At 41.8% G+C, this 26,715-nt stretch overlaps 1 protein-coding gene across 2 annotated transcripts; it reads right to left on the bottom strand.

Moving 5' to 3' along the window:
* Positions 1-948: 948 nt before the first annotated feature.
* On the bottom strand, positions 949-26,633 carry Srsf4 (serine and arginine rich splicing factor 4). Of its 2 annotated transcripts, XM_047547123.1 has the most exons (7): positions 26,333-26,633; positions 9,663-9,805; positions 8,682-8,794; positions 6,158-6,372; positions 2,669-2,758; positions 2,330-2,444; positions 949-1,996 (listed from the first exon to the last, which is right to left on the bottom strand). In XM_047547123.1, exons 1-7 carry the CDS (start codon positions 26,437-26,439, stop codon positions 1,607-1,609), a joined length of 1,173 nt encoding a protein of 390 aa, XP_047403079.1. In that variant the 5' UTR covers positions 26,440-26,633; the 3' UTR covers positions 949-1,606. The 2 variants fall into 2 exon arrangements, with proteins under 2 accessions (XP_047403079.1, XP_047403069.1); XM_047547113.1 differs by having other exon boundaries at positions 949-2,444; positions 26,333-26,631.
* Positions 26,634-26,715: the final 82 nt, after the last annotated feature.

The raw sequence follows: 26,715 nt of genomic DNA, 5'->3' as shown, positions 1-26,715 counted from the left end.
TCACCTTTGCCCAAGCCCCATGCCATCTGGTAACTGTTTTCCTGAATCTAGACCCTCACTCCCTCCCGAGCAAAGGCTCTCGGTGTTCGCCGGTGCTTACAGAACAAAGACCACATTCGTCCTGGGGATGTTTTTTGGCGTGTACAGCACTGGGGACTGAACCCACCAAGGGCACTCTACCACTGAGCTAGGTCCCCAGCCTGTGTTTTCATTTTTTGAGAAATGAAAAATGACTAAGTTACTAAGTTGCTGAGGCTGGCCTTGAACTTGTGATCCTCCTTTCTAGCCCCTCAAGTAGCTGGGATTACAGGCATGTACCCGATGCCTCGGTATCGAAGGGCCCCTACGCTCCTCAGACGCGAGTTACCCAAGCCCGTTTCCGGGCACACTGCCGTATCTTTCCCCAGTCCGCGTGTGCTCACCAATGTCTTTCCCCTGGTAAATTCCTAGGCAGCGGCTCTCTCCCCTCATCTGGCTCCCTTCTGCTTTGTTGCCTCTCACAGTCCTCAGGACTGAGGCCAGACAGGGATCACTCTCAGATGCCTCCCAGTGCCAGGATAACTAAGTAGTCCAAGAATAACTGGGGCAAGGTAATCCAGGCAGTTTAGGTTCAGACACTAAGGTGATCAGAGGGTTATGACAGGGCAGATTCATAGCAAGTTCAACCAAAAGCACCGAAGAGACAACTCTTCGTGAAAACTCACTGGTGATGCTGACTTTCCAAATGGCTTCGTTTCTCATCAGCTCGGTCCCAATAAAGAACCCTAAATTCTGGAAAATTTGTTTTTATTCTGTGGGGTGAGAAAAATCCTTTGGGAAGTGTCGACTACCTACCATGGGTTGGCCCAAGGAACAAAACAAAACAGCCATGACAAACTTTTTATGCCAAGGAAGAACTCAAGTTACCTCAGAAGATGCAACTGTGATTCAAGCACCATGAAATTTTGTCAAGCAAAAATAGTCTTTATTCAAATTTAATGGAAACAGGGGTCACTATACTTTGCAAGACGGGGAAAAATAAAATTAAAAAAAATTCTTTTCTTTTCTTTTTAATATAAAACAATATAATCACAATACCAGAATATGGAACTCTACAGTTTATTTCCTATGGGTTACTGCAGGTATCAATTTTCCTCGACTGTGCTATTCACAACTTTGTTAGGTCCAAAAATATGAAACCAAAATGGTAGGAAACTGAAGACTTAGCACTTTCACTAAATGGCATACATCAAAGGGAGTCAATTCAAGGGCAAAAATGGCTGAACTCACCATACCCACCTATGCCATCATTCCAGCCTGAAAGCCGCCCAGGTGCCAAGCTCCTGTGGGAAAGGCCAGGCCTGAAAGCCAAGGCATTTTGGATAATCTACTGTGGGCCATGAGGAAAGGGGTTTCAAAGAGAAGATTTGTTTTCAGTCGAGCAGGAAGGCCTGGCGCCAGGAGGCTTTACTGAGAGGAAGCACTTAGATTTAACAATTATAGACACACCATTAGGGGAGTTAAAAATGTACAGCAGTGACGTAGGTTCTACTTCAATCACTTGTGCTACGGCTACCAAACATGTACAAAAGACTTCTCGGGTAGTTCCAGCCATGGTCGTAGCCAGTTAGGACCTCGAGTGGGACCTAGATCGAGACCGGGAGCGCGACCTGGAAGCAGACCTGGATCGAGACTTGGACCGAGACCGGGTTTTTGAAGCTGACTTTGATCTGGAGCGTGATTCTGATGGAGGGTTTGGTTTTGATTTGGAATTGGATCTCGACCTGGAGCGGGTCTCGGGATTGGGAGCGGCGCCCTCACTCTCGCCTCTGCCTTCCCTCTGGGCAGACTCGGCCTTGGCATGTTCCCGCTCCTTGGACGCAGAGCGGGACGGCGACCTGGACTGTGAACGGTCATCCTCCTTCTTCTTCTTCTTGCTGCTGCTGCCCGCCTTGCTGTCTCGCTTGCTGCTGCGCTTCCTGCTCCGCTCGCTCTTGCTGCGGCTGCGGCTGCGGCTCCGGCTGCGGCTCTCCTCCCTGCTTCTTTTCCGGCCCTTCCTCTTGTCTTTGCTTTTGCTGCGGCTGCGGCTGCGGCTGCCCCCTTTGCTCCTGCTCCTGCTGTGGCTCCTGCTCTTGAGGAGGCTCTTCTCCTGACTCCGGCTCTTCTCCTTGCTCCGGCTCCTGCTCCCACGCTTCCCCTCCTCTACTCTGTGCTCCTGGCTTCTGCTCCGACTTTTACTCTTACTTTTATGCCGGCTGGGGCTGCGGCTCTTGGGCTTCCCAGCGCTGTCGTTGTTCTGGACTTTGTCCTCCGCGTGGTCTTTACTCTTGCTGCGGCTCTTGTCAGCGCTGCGGCTGCGGCTGCGGCTCTTGTCATCCTTGCTGGGGCTCCTGCTTTTCTCCTTCTTGCTGCGGCTGCGGCTCTGGCTGCGGCTGCGGCTCTTGCTCCGAGAATGGGAGCCGGACCTGAGGAGACACAGGGCGACGTCACACTTCATGCTAACCAGGGGATGAGGAGACGGAGGGTGGCGTGGAGCCCAGCCGCCCATGTAAGTGCGCGGCTGCACCGGCCGGGGACTGCCTCCCGGACCCTCACGATTCTAATGCGGGGTGAGGGAAGAAGGGCCACCTGGCTGAGGCCCAAGTGAGACACAGTGCCGCGCTCCCTGCTGGCACCCAGGCAGACCCACCTGGACCGGGACCGACTCTTAGAATGACTGCTTTTGCTACTGCCACTTCGGCTTCTGCTCTTCCGGGAATGTCTGCTTCGAGAGCGAGACCTGTGGGGAGAACGTAATTGTTTTTAAAAACTGCTGATGACGGGCTGGCTGGTGTAGGACGTTCACTCCGTCGGAAACTGGGGCTCAGTGGTAGAGCACTGGGTGAGGCACTGGGTTTGATCCTCAGCACTGCATAAAAATAAATAGAATAAAGGTCTCTTGACAACTAAAAATATGTTAAAAATGGTGTACGCTTCTGACTGTGTCTGCGCAGTCACCCCGTGGCCAAGGCCCATGGATCCAGCTTCCTGTCAACACTGAAACTTGTCCCACCTCCAATCCTAAGCCTTTGCTGGGTTCCTTGTTTCCACCAACACCACTGTAATTTACCAGTTCCTCCTGTCAGAAACCACAGCTATCCTTGACTCCACCCCTCAAACCCTGATGTCCTGCCTCCTCCATCTTCTGCCTGTGACCTCCCCCTTCCCTGCTGCCATAAGGGCCTCGCCACATGCCTTTCTGCAAATGCTTCTGCCCTTCACCTGCCTCTCTCTCCTTCAGTGTGACCAGAGTACTCCGATTTATTTATTTATTTATTTATGGTTATAGGGATTGAATCAGGGTGCTTAACCACTGAGCTGCATCCCCAGCCCTTTTTATTTTTTATTTTTTTAATTGTGGTGCTGAGAATTGAACCCAGTGCCTCACCTGTGCTAGGCACCACTGTGCCACACCCCAGCTCCTTGAGTCTGTCTTTGAACTGGCAATCCTCCTGCCTCAGCCTCCTGCTGAGCCGCTGGGATTGCAGACTTGTGCCACTGTGCTCAGCCACAGAGCACTTTTAAAAAGACAGCCTCTCCAAGCTTTAGAAAACAAGTCAACCATGAACTTTTACCACTTCTACTGAAGGTAACCAGTGCTCCTTGGGGAGGTGACTGACCAGGTACAGGGCAGAAAATGCATAAGATGGGCATCTCCATGAAACTTCTACAGAGATCCCTCTCGGCTCACAGGAAGGAAGTCCAGGGAATACGCTCTCATGCAATGACACCAAGAGGACGTGGGATAGTACTACAAAGCTTAAAAAAATCACTAGGGGAACAGCGGATGGACTGACCCAGGGTGAAGAGATTTAACCCTCTGTAATACATGACTGGATTGGATTCTGGTCAGGAAAACGAGACATCCAAGGAACAACATGGAGCAACTAGGGAGACATGAACTTGGCTCGGCTACTAGGTGACTGATAAAATTACACTGTTAATGATTTTAGGTGAGAACCTAGAACCATGGTTCACCATTATCCTTAGAGCCGAGTGCTAAAATATTTAGGGGTGAAGTGCTATAATTTCTACATCTTTCAAATGTAAAGTAAATGTATAATGTGCATAAAAATACACATACATGTATGTTGGGGGAGGGAAGAGAAAGGAAACAAAGCAAACATACTGTTAAAGCTAGGAGGGCACACAGGTATTCGTGAACTAGTCTTTCAACTTTTGTTATGATAGAAGGTATGGGGAAGTAATAAAGTGCATTCACATAAAAAGCAAAAACAAGACAAGTCACGGGTGACTGAAGACACAGGAATTAACTGGAAGGGCTCCACTGGCCCCAGACAGAACAATTTGAGGATTAAAATATTATGACACAAAAAATGAAACATCAAAACCACATACGTCTAAGAACTCATTCCAAATGATTCTAAGCGATCACCTTCCTCAATTTTGGAAGCTCTCAGGCCACGCTAACATTCTCCAAGTTGGTGAAGTTAGGATGGCTCAGGATGACAACTCCTGAGCACACTGAGCCAATAAAAATAGATCCCATCAGTTGTATGACAGGGAGTCCAAAAAGTGTTACCAAAAAGCAGTCCTGCTAAAATATATCTTCTCAAATGTCTTGATATTATTATAGCTGGCATAGAGGTACATGACAGATTCTAGCCTACTCAGGAGGCTGGGGCAGGAGACTTTCAAGTTTGAGGCCAGTCCCAGAAACTTAGCAAGACTCTGTCTCAAAATTAAAAAGGACCATGGATGTAGCTCAGTGGTACACCATCAGTGGATTCAATCCCCTGTACCACAAAACAAAGCAAAAAAAGGATCTAACTATGAGTTCATAGGAAATTGGGACAGGGAGAAGCGATTAGGATAAAGGATCCTGTTAAACTCTATGACAGTAATGCAATTAGTAAAATCTAACAGTGGGAAAATCTTCACAAGAGATGATCCTGCTTCTGCAATACACATGCACATAAAAAAAGAGGGCAAAAAAAAAAGGGGAAAATGTAGTGGCTAGGAGAGTGAAGACACATGCCACCTGTTGCAAATGGAGTCCCATGGGGTATCCTGACACAATGAACTGACTGTAAAAATATGTATTTGAGACAACTGGGAAAATAGGAACACAAACAGGGTGTATTAATTGATGGTGTGGGGTTACTGCTAATTTTGCTAGCTATTACCATGGGCTTATTTAAAAATTTAGACACACATACTGAAGCACTCACAGGTGGAAAGACAGGATGTCTAGACTTGCCTTAAAACATGGCAGGCGGGGGTGATGAGGCAAGATTGGCAAAGCAACAATTATTAAAGCTGAAGAGTGGGAGGAGCAGTGGGAGTCAGGGTTCATTAAGCAATTTTCTCTGATGCTTTATATATTTGAAAATTTTTGTATAAAAAAGTTGAAAAACAACAAAACCCAAATAGCATGCAAGTCTCCAGTGATATCTGACTTCTTACATCCTGAACTTGGTTGTTCAGCATGATCTGGTCTCTGTCCTCCTGTCCTAAGCCAGACCCACCTGTTCACCACCCATATTAGTCTCTCTACTCGAGGAAACGCTGTCCCACCCCAGGCCTTCAAGAACACCCTTCCCTCTGCTAGAACAGCCCCTCCTGCCCACCATGTCTACCCACTGTTTCCAGTCCACCTTTTCTGCTCAGCTTTGATGCCACGTCCTTAGGGAAGTCTCAGCCAACTCTCCGGATTGGTGTACTGTATTTCCCTCAACAAGCCTGTCTCAATGGCAATTATTTGCCTAATTCCTGTTTTCTCCAACGAGGGCAGAGATCAGATTTGTTTGGCTCACCGCTGTCTCCCAGATGCTTAGCTCAGTGCCTGGCCTGTTGGCAGAGAACTGCCAAAGATGACAGTCTCTATTCTTGAGTAGATGTTGTAACCAAGGAACCAGGGGCCGTGTGCCCCCCATGAGGGTTCCAGAAGAAGGTAAAAGGTCACTGATTTCCTGTCTCAGAAAAGGGACTTTACTTCTATTTGTACTCATGACATAAGAGTTCAGGAGCTTTACAAATAAATAATCAGTTCAAAGTACTTAGTTATTGAACGAGATGTAATCATCCTGCTGAGAACCAAAGGGGAACACTGGTGGATCACCTGCTCACGAACAAGCCGATGTGCACGCCAACACATAGAACGCATTCTCGACTGTACCTGGAGTGGCTCCGGCTCCTGGAGTAGGATCGGCGCCGTCTAGAACCTGGCTTGTCTTCAACTAATCTGATTTTCCTGCCATTGACTTCAGTTCCATCCAACTTTTCCAAAGCTCTTTTCATATCAGAATAAGATACAAATTCAATCACCCCTTCATTTTTGCGACCCTTGTGAGCATCTGCATAGGTCACTTCTCCTGCTTGACGCATATAATCCTAAAGAAAAAATAAAATTCTTGAATGTTAGGATACATTTTGCCAAAATATTTAATGCAATTATAATAGTGAAATTTTAAGAAATATCAGCTTCCTTCAGAATGAAGTTTATGCTTAAATATTTCCATCTAACCTCATTGAGATTCTTTAAAGCACCAAGCATTAAGCAGGTGGTAGAGACAAATATATATGAAAAATTTCAGCTGGGCACGGTGGCACATGCCTATAATTCCAGTGATTCAGAAGGCTGATCCTGAAGGATCACAAGTTTGAGGCCAGCCTCAGCAACTTAAGCAACTTATCAAGATCCTGTCTCACTAAAATAAAAACAAAAAGAGATGGGGGATGTAGCCCCGTGGTAAAGCAATCCCTGGGTTTAATCCCCAGCACCAAAATAAATAAATAAATAAATAAAATTCAAAGAAAAAAATTTTAAATGAAATTATGTGTGAATATATAAACCTTTAGTTAACTACCATTTTATAAATTTTATAATAGCAAATTCCTTGTTTATAGAAACTCATGTCACCATATTTGTTAGGTCTTTTACATTGTCATATATCTATGTTTGAAAATGTATAGATATTGACAAAATATAAACAAATCCATAGGAATTATAAAATACTATTTAATTTTTATTTAAAATTGCTACCCTGTCTTTTAAATGAAAGTCTAAAAGGCAACAGAACCCTCCAGCTCTGGCTGAAAGTGGCATGACCATTCATGTCCCATCATGACCACAAGTCTATTTCAGGACTCAATATGGTCCAGTGAGAGAATATAACTAAGTGCTAGAAAAAGGTTAAAGGCTACATATAAAGGGAGATATGGTTAATGTTTAAAATGAAAATAAAATTTGGATGAAATTGTAAACTTGAGGCTTACTGCTAGTTTTCCCACATTTCTTTCTTCTTAACAGAATTTTTTTTTTTTTTTTTGGTGGTGGGGATTGGATTCAGAGGTGCTTTACTACTGAGCTACATCCCCAGTACTTTGAAAATTTTGAGACAGGGTCTTGCTAAATTGTTGAGGCTGATCTCAAACTTGTGATCCTCCTGCCTCAGCCTCCTGAGTCTGTAGGATTACAGGTATGCACCACCATGCCTGGTTTCCCACATTTCTTTATATGTAATACACACTCGATAGGTATTTGTGGAATGAATACATTCAATGCTTTCATTTTTGTATGTTTATTTCCTGCTATAGTTACAAACACTGAATACACTTTTATACATTCTTTGCTCACTGTCATAAACATGCTTACATGTCTTAACATACAATTTCATTACTGCCTAATACATTTTCTGAGAATTTCCCAACTTTTGATACTTTTAGGTTTTATCTAGTTCTTTGCTATTATTTATAATCCTGTCAAGAACATCTCTGTACAAAAATTTCTTTATTCAACAGAATCATCAGCAGGAGTGGGGGTTCTGGGCAAAAAGCAGGGAGTCATCCAAACTGGGCAACACCTGACAGCAAATAAGGATGCTGGTTAGAGTTAGGCCAAGATTGGGACTGCCCGGGCAAAGTGAGATACGGGGTCACTCTGGTGAAAGACCTGAATAAAATCACCGCTTCTGGTTTATCCTGCCATACTTCCAAATAAGTAAGAGCTAACACTGAATACTTACTGTACAGTATAGCAGATATTTTTTAAATAACTCAGTCCTAATTAAGCCACATGAGGCATATATAATCATCATCTCCATTTTACAGATGTAGAAAGTGAAATACAGAGAAGTTAAGTAAACTGCTCAAGGTCAAGAAGGTAATAATCAATGATCTGGGACCTGAACATACGTAGTAAAACTCCTGAGAAAGGAGTAGTTGGGATACAGCTGTATGCCACAGCTCTTGGTTAGACCAAAATTCTTTCAGGATAAATATTCCCTAAAAATTGAAAAAAACCTTATGAAAGAACATATAGTTAGTCAATTTAACTATGCAGATCCATACGGGAAGCTGACATAAATTTCCATGTTCTCCTATATGTCTCCAGAAACATTAGAGGTTCCACCCTTTCCTTTAATGGTGAGAAACCACTCTAGAATCTATAACACTGTATCCAGAGGAGAATTTCACAGAACAGGTTTATTTTTAGAGCAATGGTCCAATAATAGGCAGTTTGAGTGAAACCCTGATGTTATCCTATGGATGCTTTAATTGGAGAATCCCCAAATATCTGCTGAAGCTCTCAAACATGTAACACCCTTACGTCTGTGTATGCTCGGGCCCTCATAAAGTTACCTGTTTCCTAATCTTAACGTCTGCCTGACCTTACCCCAGAAGGTTAGTGAGGCCCAAACCTTTAGGTCTTGCCAGCTGCACCGACTTGACAAATTCTCCACAATTAGTCTGTACTCTGTGCGGGTAGGAGGGCCATATTTATCTCGGCCACTTCTTCTATACCCATATCCACCTTTGGAAGGTTCAAATAAATAGGATTACTTCAGTGGAAGAAAAGGAAAAGATGACATAGCACATACTTCTCTTAAAATATATTACTTACCCCCCATCCCCAACAATAGCACATATATCTTAACTCTAGTCCCACCCTTAATTCTAAAAACAACTATCAGTTAAATTTGAAAACTTATTTTAATTTACAAAGTTGTAAGCATATAGTAATATTTATATTTAAAATTAACATGCATAAATTAAAAACTATTAACAATTTAACAATTTAGAAATAAGTAACCAAACTACTAAAACAGTTACTGTTGTTACTCACAGTGATTAAAGTTTTTGAGAATATTTTATATGAAAAAAAGATTTTCAGGCACCTATTTCAGTTTAATCTCATCTGTGTCTAACCCTTGGGATCCTCACCACCCAGGTCTAATGGGGAAAGGTTGCGGTCGTCACATGGCTTCCTGTTTTTGGTCAGCCAAGGGCCACAAGGGTTCAAAGAGCCACGCATGGAAAGGTAACCCAAGGTCAGCAAATGGAACAGGCAGTCATCTTAGCCTCAAAGGATTCTTTTAATTAAAACATTGAGGTCTTAGTTAAATCTATGTTAAACAATTGCATTACAGAGAAAAACAACAACACAAACACATCATTAAACATATTTATAAAGTAGTAAAACAAGAAATGTCATTAATTTAATTAAAATCAAACATTATCAAAGGTTTATTTGCAGTTCTATATTTAAAGGAACACATCTTATAAAACAAATAGTTTAAACATTGGTACAATTAAATGTAATATTAATTAATTACTTTAACAAATTAACACGTAATAACAAAGGCATGTCATCGATACAAATGTGCCCTTTCAATGCTTACTGCGTCCAGAACCGTAACTGCCGTCTCGCCGGGGGCCGCGGGCATGCTCAACAATTACTCGCTCACCACAAAGGTCTTTGCCATTCAGTTCATAAACAGCATCATCTGCATCACGCAGATCATCAAACTCCACAAAACCGTATCTATAAGAGAGCAAACAAAATTCTGGTTGGCATCAATTTGACAGCCAGCTTCACATTCAAGAGAAAGCAATGAGGTTCATGCTTAGCAAAGGTTAGGTGGGTTTTGCAAACTAAGGGTCAGATTTCTCTCCTCTTTAGATGAAACCACGTTGCTTTGTGCCAACAGGCACTGCAAGAGGTAGGGACACTTCTCAAAGCAGACCCCTATCTTTCTGGCAGGAGGCTGGCTAGATCCACTGAGAACACTTTTTTTGTTCCCCAAGTAGTAGAGACAAGAGCAAAGACTTTCGAGGGACGCTTGGTAGAAGGCGTCAAAATGTGTAACTCCACAAGACTGAATGTTTGCTCTTCAAAACATCACATCAAAGCTCATCTTTTCTTAGTTTTAAAAGCAGTATCTAGAGAACAATGAGACCTACATGCAGGCACTGTTGTATTAACTGTTAAATCACATCTAAAGTAACTAACATTGCAGGTAAAAAATCAGTATCATAAATCTCAGTGAAAGGAAAAAAAATGTTCCTGTTCCTCTATCTAAACAAGTAAGTCATAATTAACAGCTCTGTGAATTAACTGTTTTACAAATTATTTGTGGAAAAAAAATCTGGAGCTATTTACTTCCTGTGAGATTTCAAATTCATTTCCATGAAGTTTAAGACAGACTGGAGTTCTCTAAAATCTACAAACAACTGTGCAAACTTCTTTGCGTTGTATAGCTAGGAATTTCCCAGCAAAGAGATATGGTGATTTAGCACATATCCAAAAGAAAACAAACCCCCAAATCCTATTAGGGCCTACTAAAGAGTACAATTTGTAAAGCAAAGCACATAATTTGCAAGACACTTAAAGCAAAGTTAAACACACACTATGTTACCAATAAACATTTAGTTTGGCCTAACACAGCTCTGAAGTCTTGCTTTGTGATTGCTGCCTGTTATTTAAAAACCAAAATGATCTTACTGATCTTACCTAATCACAAAGGAAAGTTCTGAGACTATGTTTGCAGGCAAACTCGTCTAGTGTTCCTCTGCATTTAAACATGATGATACTAGAAACAGGCTATAAGACTTGCCTGAGAGTTATCCAGAGTGCTACCAAGAAAAAATAATTCCAGTTTCTTGCACATGTAATGTTGTATTGGTAACAGATTAAACGAGAGAACTCAGATTGCTGAAATCTTTTACTAAAGAGTTCTTTTCATATAGGAGTCTCTCAAGGTGATAATGCTAGGTTACAAGGTGTAGGTCACAGTTTTGGGGGTTCTTTATATTGAAATGTCTGAATGGCAAACTTCAGGAGTCAGTGAATCTCGACTCCATTAAAAATCAAAACAGACACACCCATTTATCTAAAAGTGTTTTAGCATTCCTGCATAAAGACAATTCAGAAGCCACCTGGCCCAATTTATGGGATGTGAAATCTTTAAACATGGTTTCACATAGGCTAGAATTGCTGAGCAGCTTAATAAAAATGATTTGAACATGCTGTTGTGTCTGACAAGACAAGTAAAGCCTCTCCAAATCACTGACTTACTAGGCTCAAAAGTGCTTCACAGTCACTAAAAATTTATAATAGATAATGTTAAGGTTGCTTTCTCTTTTCCTAGGTAGAATGGGTCACCAGGAAAGTTATACTATTATTTTCAGAGATAAATATTATTTTCAGAGCAAATAAAAAACCAAATTTAACTATGCTGGTTTATTAAAAGATATTTTATAATCTAAATTACATCTAAGTAGATCATAAAAATGCCACCCCCCTCAAAAAAAAAAAAAAGCCCTCAAGGGATCTGGGTCTGCTCTGCCTGCAGTATCCATTGCTCAGTGCCTTGTGGGAGCCTGACACCACGTAGCGAGGGATGAGAGAACGTTCCCCACAGGCATGATGGAATGGGCTTCCTTCCCTCAGAAGCATCCGCTGGCTCAGTACCACTCAATGACCAGAACAGATCTGGCCTGAGGTCAGAAGAGCACTGACTCCTGAGGATTCAACAAATACAACGCAGGAAAATCCAAATTGTTTTATTCTGAAGAGTTAAGTTTTATAACTACTTAGGGGTCCTGGAATGCAAGACCCTAATCTCTGCAGGGCAACCCAAGCTGCAAACCCAGCTACTGTGGAGGCCAAGTGATCCTTCCGCCAGACCCACATGGGAATGTCCACTCCCAGACCTGAAGACCATCCTGCTCCAAGGCTTCTTGCAGAACTCACTACAACCTTTCGGGACAAGTAAGGACAATCTATTCGGTGGAGGTACAATTATTTAAAACTAAAAATTAACACTTTGACAGACCCATCTCTCTACAAGCTGAGGCTGAAGCTGAAGAAAGGCATAGTTTGCCAACAAAACTCTCCTGAGTTGCAGGAGAATTTGTGATGTTAGAGGAAAATAGCCCCTACAACCTTTCCATGATATGTTTCTAAAAAGTTCCAATAAGTGGGTCACTTAGTAGCCGTATTTTGTAATAAGTATTCAAATCACTTATTAAAATAGCTAATTATAAGATCCAACTTATTTCACAGAAAAATCTGTGAAAAGCCACAAAATCTACAAAGTCCAGTCTAAGGATCAAATCAGGCACTTGAATGCCACCTCTCTCTGCCCACTGGCCACATTGAGCGGGTTTAGAAGCGTAAAACGAAAATCCTCCCATACTACAAATGAGACCCAAGAGGAACTTCTGTTCTCAGACTAAAGCAAACACCAGATCAGTGTGTGTTTCTATCGGCTTACTGTTTGTTTAGATCTGCTTTCCTTGAATGTACAATGAGTGTCCCCGAAAAAGGCAGGAAGACTACATAGTAACAAGAAAATGTTACCTATTTAACATTAATAGCACCAGAGAGCCAGGTACTATTATTCCTGTTTCACAGAAGAGGAAACTAAAGCACAAAGTTAAACAACTTGCATAAAAATCCCAGCAGAGCTGACATTTCAAGTCTGTGGTCTGATACCAGAGCTTACACTCACCATCATGAGGACTGGAGCAGCAAGCACTGGTGTGGGCTTTAGTCCTGGTTCTTTTAGAAATCAACTCTGAACAGCATATTTAAATCATTTCACTTTTGGGCCTTAGTTTATTTGTGAAATGAGAGTGTTATACTATGTATCTCTAAGGTCTGTCCTAACAGTATGATAGATGGAATGTTAAAATGTGTATTCCTTTGGTCTAAGGATATACAATTTAAGCTCTAAAATTTGGCCAGACTGGACCAAGATGGTAGCACCAGAGGTTTACAAAAGCAACAGATGGTCAGGGATAAATTTAGTCATTATCTAAAATGCCTTTAAAAATTAGAGGCCTCGAATTTAGTTTTACTTAAACATTTTAACTGTCTTTGAGTTAAACTTTAGTGCCTTCAAAAAGTAATGCACTTCCTGATAACTAACATCAGAGAATCTTAAAAATAAGACAAATGAACAAACAATCCCCTAAATACTCCCTTTGTGCCTTATAGCAAATAACATGAAAGTAACTTTTTCTCTCAAAAATACTCTTTTTGAATCTTTTTTCTAAGCAAGGGAGGGATATATAATGTGTATGTGGATTGCATACACTTCATTATATGTATGCATGTGTATCTGTATTGCACATATACAAATCTCTGGCAGGATCTGTGAACAAGTCTCACAAAATAACCTGACAGGTAAGTTTCTCTAACTGCAGACATCTTTCCTCTTCTGTGCTATTAAAATGAACAGCTTGCAATAATTCTAGCAGGAGAATGAAGAGGATGAAGAAATGGAGAATGAATCTTAGACAAAATTCAAAACCCTTGCAGAGCAGGGATTGATAGAAGCATAAACAAGCCCTGTGACCTGCCTCACCTTACTTGGACGCCACGCCTTTTGATCATTCTCCCTAGGTTATGGGAAAGAACAGAAAGCAGGGCCTTGCCACTACACGCATAATACTCTTCAATTAAATGAAACAAAAACAAACAACAAAAACCTCCTTTCTTCCACATTTTCTATTGACCACCCCAACTTTTCCTCTGGGCATGTTCCATCCTGCCAAATTTAGTCAAAAGAAGGAGGGGAAGAGTTACTTTCTCCCCTAACTCTCACCAAGTCTAAACAGGTGCCTGACACCACAAAGCAAAGCCACACTGACTTAGGTGGGCTGTTCTGAACTCGAGTCCATTCTTATCCCTGCACAACGCTCTTGTCTTCCTCATGCCACAGCTGATGTTCTGCTCAGGTCAGACCTCTGAAGGCACAACTGGAACGACATATTTTCAAACTAAGGAACTCCAAGACTTCCATTTTAGAAATGTCACTATCACCCCAGCCTGTACTGTTGCCCAACAGGCTCTCTCTGATCCTAATATGTGGTTGCAATGGTCTCGAACACCACTAGGCCTGTCCTTTTCTCTGTTATGTTCTACCAAAGAGGATGTGGAGTTTATCTCACCCTCTCCAGAATGGCTTAGGGTCATCTCTGCCTTCTAACCATCATCACTGAAAAGGGACCCTGGAGAACAGTCCCATCTGAGAAATGATGAACAGGGCTTGCTCTGGATATGGGTCATCAATGGCTGACTGGGCAGGGTGTGACTGAGGGGGTGCTTGACACCAAGACCTGCAGGGCTGTGGATATGAGGAGCGGGAAAAGCAAGCCTCCATGCGTGACCATGGTCACCCACCAACACTGCTTACCGAGGGGCATGCCTTGGATGTTCTCTCTATAAGGAAAATGTGCCCCTTTCCACGGTGGATCTCCGCTCACCTTTGTCCTAAAACTGTGCCACATGCTTTTCTTTGTATGTGGACATGACAGTCCTCAGCCAACCATCAGCAGGATGTGAGTTTTGTTTTCCCAATGTGGTGAGCCATTCCCACATTCACTCATTTTCCTGGTAAGAACCGAACCTCTCCATGGCTGGTCAGGATTAGGGATGTTGCTGTAGCCAAGGAAAAATTTTCATCTGTTGAAGTTAACCCACGGGGTGGCTTGGACCCTCAATCTAGAGCCAGTAGCACTGTATTTTAAGGGCAGAGCCCTTAATCTACCCTGAAAGAAATGGCATTCAGTGAACAGGAATTGAACAGCTTTCTTTCAAAGCACTCAGTGTTGGTCCTATGATTCAGCCAACTTGGTCTCATGAGGTGAAAAATGTTAGGACACATTGACAGGACAGTAATAAAAACAGTAATTCTCACTGCATAAAGTGCTTGGACACCTGTAGAACAAAGGCAGTTCTGCAACCAACTAGTGCTCAGGTGAGGCCAACTCAGAGAAAAGCTTGTGAGTAAGAACAGTGTGACTGTCCCCCGATCCCAAAGGTCTGCAACATTCCAGGGAACCAGCGGTAAGGCCCTCAAAGTAGAATTAACCAGTGTCACATATACATCTCGGGAGCAATGATCATGGTTGCAATCTGACTTGCCTGGTAACAGAGGGGTGTTAACCCACAACTGGAAGTTGCTACCACATAAATAGGTTCCTGAGATCCTTTCCTATCCTGAGACAGGAAGGAGGCTGCTCTGGGCTTTCTGGCCTCCCTTTCTTTAGTCTCAGAGGAGGGAGGGCCATCAAGGCCACCCGGAGAAGGTGGATGACTTACCCGTGCTCACTGAGTGGCAGAGCTGGGGTGCGACTTCAGGGCTCACCATTACCCAGTCTGGGGCTCTTTTCACGTCGGCAAACTGGCAGTTCCCGCACACCAAGAGCTCTCTGATTAGAGCTAGTGTGGATTCCTGGTCTGCAAACGGTTGGCCACAGCTCAGTCTGCACTTGATCTTTCCCCACCTTCAAAGAAGAAAACCTACCTCATGATTCCTCTCTTCCAGATCCCCTGATCATCTAATTTACTCCCAACAACATTGCAATCACTTTTGACTACTACTCCCTGGTCCCCACTGGGTTTATTGCCAAGTTCTATAGTTTTCTCATTTTACTGGGCCCTCAGAACTGTCTCCACCTGGCTGATCAATTTATATAAATCTATAGCTTTTACTTGTCAACTTGTCTCTTTACTGTAGTAGTCAGGAAAACTACTTGCTAAAGCATTCTTTTGCTTATGTCTATAAAGACTCCTAAGTATCTTTATGTCATTTTCTAAACTTGGAACAACTTCACTACACAAATTAAATCATTTCAAATCTTCCTTATGCTTGAGAATTATGTCTTTCATGAAGCCTCAGAAACTTGTGTGATTATTTTAGCACTTCTCTTCACTTTTATGTTTTACACGGCAATATTTTGTGGCTTTTTAAGCCTTGTTCTTTTTTCTTTGTGCTTATCTTCTCATTTGATTATATGCTCTTCAGTAATAACAAAGATTAGTATCTGGAGAGTGTGCCAGTATCTGGCACACAGTAAATTTATTTCATTCATATTTCACAACTAATGTGAAGAATGTATTATTACTATTTGCATTTTACAATGAGGAAACTGAGGCTTGGAAAGGCTGAGCAACTTGCTTACTGTCAAGGAGCTCATTGGTGGCAGGGCTGAATTTGAACCCAGACTGATGACTAATACTCCAGCTCTAAAACCACAGGGTCTTAGGGCCCTTTAAAGGCGAATAGCCTCTCCTTTTCTCCCATAGTCCTGAGTACAATCTTTTTCATTTAACAAATGCTGCTGTTTGACTTAATGACAATCTAACTTCAGATAAGCCAGGTTGAAGTACAGTCTTCTATTACAGTGGAGTGAAGTCTCCAGAGGGGAAAAAAATGGGGGGCAGGATAAAGCACCTCTAAGCTGGGGATATGTGACAACCAGGTTACTTTCACTCGTCTTTTGGTTCCCATTAGCCAGTGTCAGCCATCTGGTCCTTCCGAAAACATGTGTGGGTTCAGAACATAATAGACTAGAAGAATAGAGGAAAAATAAGATTATTCTGTGCAATCCCCATCCTGGAGGTCCCACATCAACCCCTGGAGTCTGGTTTTGGTTCTACGGCTCAGCAAAAATTAGACCAGTATAGAGAAGGTAAGAGTTGAACTTAGCTGTGGTGGATGTGAATGGACATCAACAATATTATGTATTTTAGGATGCATTTAGTTTTGCAAGAAATGGCGACTGGGACCAAATGGTTAAATATGAATGATGGGAGAAAAAAATGGGTCAGAAATCAAAGAATACTAGAAGGCTTACAAACTTCCAACCATGAAGATTACAGCAGCGACCAGATGACACACACCTAAGATCTGGTTTAATTTTGACTAATCCCAACTACTACTAACATGACTACTCTAGCCCAGTACCACTTTCCTTCTTCAAATTCCTTTGTAATAACTCCTATTTTTTAAAAACATTTTATAATGTATCATCTCTAAATGCTTTACACACATTGTATCATTCAATTTTCACAATTCTGATATTTACTGTTATCTCACAGATGAAGAAACTGACTTGAAGCAGTAGAGTAACTTGCCAAGGCAACTTCAAACACTCCAGGATTCTTCTAACGCAGACCCTAACCTAAAACCTATATTCTAATATCGCGTCCTGCCATCCCCCTATATACAATCGACGTGGCCCGTAAGACCAGAGTTTGAGAAAGGTGAGCTCTGGCAGCACAGAAAGTTCATTTCATCAAGTTATGTGCAGTAGTGTGGAAGACAGACACCTACACGCCTGATCACAGCTTATGAGAACTATCAAATGCCAAGGAAACACCACTGCTGTATCTGATATAAGTGAATACTACTGAGTTATGAACATTAATTCTCTACTAAATCGTTAGTGGAACAAAACCTATAATTTAACTATCACAATTTTAACACCAGTCCAGGGAAACAGAGAAAGGTACCATCATTAAGAAACCTGTGTCTAGCAGTGAGAACACAAATACATTAGCTGGAAAAATAAACTCACTTCTTTCCTTTCTCACAAAGTAAACTATTTGTTGAAAAAGTCCCTAATGATGAAGAAGTAATCAAACTCAAGCCCATGCTGCTGAGTCGACATTGCAGATACCAGCACATCTCTAAAGGAATATCCATCCACATATTGGATGAGAAAACAGAAACATTCAGTATCCTAAAAAGTAAATAATAAAAATTCCTCCAGAATAGGAGGTAGAGGGGAATGCATATAAAATTTGAATTGAGTATTACTTTGTAACAATCCTAAGAGTCTAACTGCCAACATGTTTCGATTACCCAAAACAGTTTCCAAAGTGAGTTGAGCTGGAGGGATGGCTCAGTGTGAAAGCACTTGCCTAACCCTGCTTCCACTCCCACTTCCACCACACACACACAAAAGCAAAACTAAGTGTGCTAAGCTATTTCACTTTTATAGGCTGTCACCATATTCCTGTCCTATACAATGGGACTACCCAGAAAGCAACGTACTTGCAAATAGTTTGTATATCAAACTATCATAATCATAACCCCTGTCATAACTGAACGTATTATTATGATTTTTTAAAGACAACATGGCTGCTTTCTTTAAAAAGGGGCACACAATTACATCTGTGTCCATTTCAATTTTATGATACTTATCAACATGAAGTGTAAGTGAAGTTAAAAGATCTCACAAAAAAGGGGCTCAACTATTCTCTAATGTCACACTAAAATTCATACTCCATCACAAATTAAAAACAAGTCTGAAGAACTCAAGAGTTGGGTGTGTTGTTATGGGCCTATAATCCCACCGACTTTGTAGGCTGAAGTTGAGGTCTGTGAAGTTTTAGGCCTATCTCAGCTATTTAATAGCAAGACCCTGTCTCAAACAAACAAACAAACAAACAAACAAACAAACAAACAGATTTGGGCTCAGTGATAAAGCACCCCCGGGTTTAATTTCTAGTACTAAAGAACACAAGAAATAGAAATCCTATACCAACCTACAATACAACCCTTGGGATGTTAAATAAAATCAACACAACTGTTACTCCTGCTTACTGAAATAAAGGCTTGTGCTCAGCTATAGCACTACCCAATTCCAAAGAAAAGTTACAAATGAAGGCAGGTCACACTTACCTCTAAAATAACACAAAGAGCAGGCTGCCAGGTGTTAAAGCCTCATAAGGTTATGCCTCTGGGACCATCTTGGCTGTTCACATGTCCCTCTTAACTGCCCCTGGACTGCAGTCTGTTTCTTCTTTTTCATTTTTAGTTTTGGTTAGAGATGCCATTCCCATGCTATTTCTTGGGGAATGTCCTTTCCTTGAAATTGGCCATTTCACCATTTTAATGAAATTTTCAAATTCTTTTATTAACATTAATGGATCAAGTCTCATTTCATCCACACGAAACCTATTCTCAACTCCCTGGCCTGAGCCTCCTGCTGCCCCTCTTCACTCCTCAAGGCTGACTTCAAAACTCCCTCCTTCAGTCTTCCTCCTCCCTCCAGTCTTGAAGTTCTCGCTCGGAAGGTCCTTCCCCTCTGCGGCATACGCCATGACGCTGTTACTCCTCCAGCAATGCTTTCTCAGCTATTATCACCTGTGGTTCCGAGACCTCTGACCTGGGAAGTCGACTTTCACCTAAGCACACAGGAAAGTCATGCAGGGCATCTCCTCAAAATATGAAAATCCAGAGCACAATCTGAATCCTCACCTTCAAGATAAAGATCAGAAGCCCTAGGATGAGAACGCAGGGAACATTTGCTAGTCCACATCCTGCCCCAGTCAGCCCTGACAAGCTAATACCACCTTATGGTTCTTCAGAGAAGCTCAGGAGAAGGATCGCTAGCGGTCTCCATCCAGGGCCAACATCATAAAAGTACCCCCAATCTCACTTGTGGCAATAACCTGTCAGCCTCTAGAGACTACAGGCTGAACAGGCTAGGAAACCTGACCTGCCCTCTCATCCATGGAGGCAAGTCCTGAAAGGACAGGGCTGCATCATTTTGAGGGAAACAGCAGAGCAAAGCTCTGACCGCCACTGCCCACACGATATTCAGGATGTGAATAAAAATGATCTTCAGTTCTCAGGGCTATCAACAGTTCACCCTGTAACCCTGGACCAATCACTTAATCACCTCATGCCTGTTTCCCTATTAGCACCAACTAGGGATAACACTAGTTTATAAAGTGCTTTGATAAAGTCAGTTGAAAAATCGTGTAAATGGACTGTTAATATTTTCTATAATTTCTAAAATTTTGTTAAAATTTCAGTGTTAGTGTACAAAATTTATAAATACCACCCCCAAGAGTATTCTCTCAGATTCAGGGAACATCTTTCTTCTGAAGAGCTCAAAGTACAATTGTCTGTTTGGGTTACCTGAAAGCATTCAAAATATTGGGAGCCTAAACCACATATTATTTTCCAGTTTTACATTCTGTGCCTATCTTTTAAGAAGAAATAAATACTTCACATGGCCCTTTTATTTGTACAGTAACTTGATGAGGAAGGGAGGAATAAAATATTAAACTGCGGAATGGGGGTTTAAAATGATTTGACCAAATAATTATAAATAATGTTTATTCATACCACAAGTTGACCGGGTTTCCAGGTCCAAGGAGGAGGGGTCTGGAGACTGGGAAATTTATGCTGAGAATATGTGGTCATAGTATCAGTATGGCATGTCTCTTGGTATCGATTTTTAAATATGACAAAAAATTCTAAATTACTCATGTCTTAGGGCAAAAAATAGTAACATACTTAATAAACTTGTTTATTAACTTGATCACATTTTCTAATAGTTATACTACTAATAAAGCAATGAGAGAACGCTTCCTAATCTAGGATCCTATTTCTCATTATTTATTACTTAAGAAAAAGTTCCTAATTAAAACATCTGAGATCATTTTCACCTGTTAAAGTAGCAAAGATCTCCCCTCACCCCCCTTTTTTGGAGACAGGGTCTCCATATGTTATGCAGGCTGGCCTCCAACTCCTAGGTTCAAGAGAGCCTCCTGAGTATCTGGGAACAGAGGCCACAATGCCACACCTGGCTTAAAGTAGGGAAAATGTTAAATAGACTGATGGTCAGTGCTGGTGAGGCTGCCGTGACGTGTGCATGCTTAGACACTGCTGGTGTAAGTGTAACTGAAGCAGCTTTTCTGAAATTTATTTGGTTATATAACTGAGAGCCTTGAATATGCTCATTCCTGCTGTTCACACATGAATTTTACTTCATGGAACGTATCCTAATACATAATAAGGATGCAAAGACTTATACACATGATATCCATTATAGCATTATTTGTAATAGTAAGAATTAAAAGACAACCTAGGGGAATGGGGTTGTGGCTCAGTAGTAGAGCATTTGTCTGGCATGTGTGAGGCCCTGGGTTTGATTCTCAGTACCTCGTATAAATGAATTAATAAAATAAAGATCCATTGACAACTAAAATATACATTTAAAAAAAAAAAGACAATCTAGGAGGAACAGTTAAGTGAATCATGATTCAATCATACAATGGATTTTAGGCAGCTGACAAGAGGTTAATATAATTTTAAAAATACATAAAATAAATTGTAAAAAAAAGTGGGATATAAAATTGCACATATGTGAAAGAATTCTTAATATATTTTTTCCACTTCATGCTTTTCACACTAAATTATCTACAAAACTACATTTTCTAATCAGTCAGTTATTTTTTAAAATAGTTCTTGAATCAGTTCTATTTGGTAGATTAAATGGATGAGTCTTAAAAGTTGCAAGGTGATGTCCTCATATATAATCTTAAATATTCTAACAAAATGTTTAAAAAATTATAACAGGGTAATGGAGAATTCAGAAAAATAGAGTTCTTAAACATGGCAGGTGAAAATATAAATACTATTTGTCTAGAGGGTGATGGAAACCAATAAACATAGTTATGCTCTGACTCCAAAAGTCTACTTTCAGGAATCTGCCTTAAGAAATCACAAATGTTACAAAGAACAATTATCAGTTTATACATGCACAGAATAATGAAAAACCCAAGAGAATCAAAGACTTCCAATATGCACCTGCCTCCTATTCCAATACCAGGGACTGAATGAACCCAAGGGCCATCTACCACTGAGCTATATTTTTAGCACTTTAAATTTTTTTTATTTTTATTTTTTATTTTGAGACACGGGTTCACTGCATTGCTGAGGCTTACCTCTAACTTGCAATCCTCCTGCCTCAGCCACCTGAGTCACTGGGCTGAGGATAACAGGCATGCATCACTCTGCCCAGCAACATGGTTTTAATTGTATACATTAAATAGCATTTATATGGAAATTCTACATAACCTTTAAGAAACAGGTTGCAGGGACCGGGTATGAAGCTCAAACACAGAGCACTTGCCTAACATGCAAGAGATCCTGGGACCAAGTCCCAGCACCTCAAAAATAAAAAGGTTGTTAGAGAATGCTTATTAACAACAATGAAGAGTTGGGGCTGATGGGGAGAGGCATAAGAAGCGTATGTGTTTGTGTGTTGAGATGTGTTGGAAAAAGGTCAAACCAAATCCCCAAAATGCAGAAAGGATCAACTTTGGGTGCTTTTTTTTTTTGTCTTTTGTATTAAAAAAAGTTAAAATGAACATGTAAAATTTTATAATTGGAAGTAAATAAGTGCTGTTTTGAAATGGTGAATGGGTTTAATTTTAACTATGTATAAACAGAGTTGTTCAAACACTCCTTGATACAAACTATTTTTAAAGTTTTCTAGATAGTCATAAAATTTATGCATAATCAAATGCTTTACTTTTCTTAACACAGACTCAAGATGCCAATTATGTGTGGGTTCAAATGGAACATTATTTCTGAGGTTTGCAGAATGGCCTACGAATGGAAAGGTGGTGGGTTCACTAAAAGATTAGTGTTTGCTTTGCATCATTATCATAAAAATGATAAAGCATTTATTTGCCACTAGCCCAACTAACCAGAAACCCATATCATGGACCATTAAACTATACTTTCTTTACTCCCTCTATAAAGGAAAAACTGGAAAACAAAAACAAAAACAAAAACAAGCTCATGTTGAGAATTCAGTCAAAAGAGACAGAAGTGTAGGTTCTATGCAGGTTCTGTGATCAGGGATATACAGAACAACGACCTGACTCACTAAAAAGATTCTATATATTAAAAAAAAAAAAAAAAAATTCAAGGTGCATTCTACTTGAAGGAATTTTAAAGTTGAAAATAAAAATTTCTGGTAATACTCAGATATCAAAATCCCACAGAGATCCCCACATGAACTGAGAAGTCTAGCTATGTACCATTTCACTGTAATATGAAACACAGGCTAAAATTTACAGCTGAGTTTTAATTCATTAAAAACCTAAAAAAAGAAAACTTCGCCAATTTGTGAATTTACTCTTCCAGCTACTAGGCAGGTAGATAATCTTAAAATGTAATAAGCTGTACTAATTAATTAAAATGTGGAAAAATTAAGATATAAAGAAAGATCTGACTGAAACCATGAAATTCTGTGGCAAAAGAGAAACTACTAAAAATTCTTCCACATTTTACAAGAAAATGATTAAGAAAAAAGTAAGTCCACCAAATCCACACATAGTCAAAGTAGGTAAAAGTTAGCATAAAGCTGAAAGGTATCAACAGGTACTAACAGTGCTGCTTCCTTGACCCAGTCCTAGGATTGCTCTGGGCCTTTCCCTTGTCTGTCACTCTTGCTGGAATAAGTGCTGGAGGTAGAAATGTAGGAGACCTCAGTGGGATCTGGAATGGTCCATGCGGCCCTGGGAGATCATGTTTGTGGTCCTCAAGTGAAACCACCTGTCTAGAAGGTCTCTAAAACAGGCAAATTGGACTAGAGTCGCCTGGTTTCGATATAATGGCAAACAAGAACTACTACATGCACACTCTTTCTCCATATCCCAAGAGACCTACAGAATCCTTTCCTGGGCACCAAATCTCCTTTGGAGCTCACACACTTCCTCGTTTGGTCAACTTTCTTATGTTTCTTATCATACAAGTATTTTACATCGTATTTAATTAATTCTAAACTTTATGTCTAACATCTTTTGATGTGTCTCACTTACACAAATTTGAACTCTTTTGCAATTCTTCAAAGCCCGAACCATCCCAATTCTGCTTCTGAATTTCACTTACTAATATAATAATCGCAATCCAGACATGTTCCAAGATGCTTCCCTGTAGGGAGACCTATCGTCTTTCTCAGGTTCTGGATTATTAGCTTATACACGTAATTAAATTGTGCCATCTTTTCATTTTGTACCTACTCCTTCTCTTTAGAATCCCCTGCATTTTTGCCATCAAGTTCGGGCGATTCTTGCTTCCCAATACATTTTTGTCATTGGTTTTCTTCCCAGAAATCATTTTTCTCTGCAATGATTCCTGAATGATGCTAGTGGGTGCCATTTAGGGATTGTCAAACCTGTCTTTGAATCCTTGAAATGACTTCTCATTCTTTATTCCAACACTGACTTATAATGGATTTCATGCTCATCGTGGTTTAGTAGTGTAACTGTAAGCATGAATAGGTACTTTAAAAAAGGTTCAGGTAATTAGGGCCCTGGAAGCATCTCTTCTGCTCTTATCACATCATTTTCTGGGCTGAGCAACCACTCCCTCTTTGAATTCTTACCCATGATTTTGAACTTTTTGTGTTAAAGTCTTATTCTGGTTTATCATTATGATTTCTAGAGCCTTCAAGCTAGATTATTAATTCTCCCAATTGCTCCTTATTGGAGTACTTCCTTATCACCAATTACAACATATACTTTTTCCACTTATTTTTCTTCATTTTAAGTTGTCAATCCATTCTTCAAAGCCCATTTCAAAAAAATCTTTTCAAGCAAACCATCCCAAGTGTTACTTGCTTGAGTTTAAAATGAGAGCAAGCATTCCTTAATTCCAAGTGCACATGTCAATACCTGATTTACTCAAGGGCAGAACTCTTCTGCTTCTTCCTCAGTTCATTTAGCACAGTACTGGGTATCTTGGTGGGTTATCAATACATTTGGCTGATGAATCAGCTTCCCCATTAACATCATTTCCAGTTCACTATCACCTTAGTCCAAATATATTTTGTGATTAAACACTAACAAGCTAGAATGTCTCCTAATAATTATGAACAAATCTCTTTCATTATAGCTACCACTTACTACTATAAGTCAAAGGCTTCACATTTATTATATCTGATCTTCCTTTTCCATGTGAATGAGAAAACAGTTCAGAGAAACCAAATAACTTGCCCATATATATATATAAGCAGTAGAGCCAAGATTTGACTCAAGCCTGTCTGGCTTCAAAAACCATGATTTCCCCACCAAAGTTATGTGTACACTTAGTTGGGCTCTGAAAAACAATTGGGAGTTTTAATTCACATATATGTATCACAGTAGCAAATCCCCCCACTTTATCTAGCACATTTCTTCAGAACTGAAATTCTATTGTACCAAATGAGTAATATTCTAAGCCTTTTATGTTAAATCAGTAATCCTCAGCACTGTGATTCTTGCTTGCAATCATTTTGACGGGGCTCTTTAAAGCCAGACAACAATTTGAGAATATGTTGGCTATCAATTTTTCTCCCACGTGCAATTTATACTAAGTTATCTTTTTTAACTCTCAAGTGTCAGTTATTACTGGAGAGTAAATCGTAGTCATGGTAAACCTGTTGCAAAGTAGTGGGGGTTTTGTTTTTGTTTTAAAGCCAAGTCAAGGGTTTCTCTTAACACCGAACACTTAATGCCCCAATATATTCCCCCAGTCCTTTTTCACATCCATGTCTTCCAATTCTACCATTTTCTAGTTTCCAGTTATTCCTTTCAGAACAGGCCTGACGACCCATCTGTTTCCCCTGACACTGGTACCCCTGCTGGCCCTGTTTTGCCAAAGCACGTTAAGAATACAAGTACAGACCATCCTGGGGAGGCAGTAAATTGGCAATTTCAAGATGTGTGTCTCCACTTGCATTAACTAGTAGACGCAGACACTAGCCAGGGTGGCCACTAGTCTTAACAAATTCTACAACAGCAAGGCAATTTTTTGGCAAGTTTGGAGAAGGGAAACCACAGTATGGAAACTGCACGAGTCTTCAAGATAACGAGTTAAGGCTTTAATGTGCCCTCCTACAGGGAGCGGTCAGGGCTTTCAGCGCGGCAAGACGATACTTTGGAAACTGTCACTAGACTACTCAAAGTGGAATCTCCCGCCCAAAAAAAGTGTGGCACATGGCAAGTCTAAAAAGAACCTCTCTCCAGAGATCCTGTCCCCGGGAAAGACGCGCTGTGACCGCCTGGTCCATTCGGCTGGAAAGAGGTGGAAAGGGGGCAGGAAATCCTGTTTGTTTATTTCCAGCAGCACTCTGAGCGGGAAAGGCCGGTCTCTACCCGGAGCCGAACCAAGTCCCAGTCCCAGGGCCTGGGCAGGGAAAAGCAAGGCCTCCCGGTCGCCCGGAGCCCCAGCCCCACCGGGCTTCCTTCTCCCGGTCCCACTCCGGTCCTCGCCAGCGCTCCCATTATCCCTCCACCACCCCCGCCCGCGCAGGCGCAGTGGGAGCGGGCCTACCCGCGCCCCCGAGGCGCCGCGACCATGGCGGAGCCGGAGCAGGCCGGCAGCGGCTCCCGGAGGCGGGCGCCCCTCTGTGGTCCCCGCGGCCTCCCCGCCACCACCGGGGCCCCGGCCCCCGCAGCCGGCCCCTCTTCCGCCCTCCTCACCCGTTCTTCAGATCCACCTCCAGGATCTTCCCGTAGCCCTTAAAGAAGCGCTCCACATCGCGCTCCCGGGCCTGGTAGCTCAGGCGGCCGATGTACACCCGCGGCATCCCGGCAACAGCGGTGGCGGCTGGCCCCAGCCCCGGCCCCCCTTAGGCGGCGGCCGGCGAAGCGAGAGCGCGGCGACGGCGGCAACGGGCGGGCGGCGGGACGGACGCAGCCGAACCCCGGCGACGTACGCGAGCACGCAGCTCGAGAGCGCGCGCCTCCGCTTCCCCCACCCTCCCCCCAGGCGGAGGGTAACGGGAGGGAGCGCGCGTTCGCTTCCCGCCCGGCCAGGACTGGGGGCGTGGCCTGTCCGGGGGCGAGCCGGCGCGGGGCGGGGC

This window comes from Sciurus carolinensis, chromosome 1, assembly GCF_902686445.1.
Source record: "Sciurus carolinensis chromosome 1, mSciCar1.2, whole genome shotgun sequence".
Lineage (NCBI taxonomy): Eukaryota > Metazoa > Chordata > Mammalia > Rodentia > Sciuridae > Sciurus > Sciurus carolinensis.
Note: the sequence above shows the minus strand (reverse complement) of the source record. Positions and strands in the feature narration are given on the sequence as shown.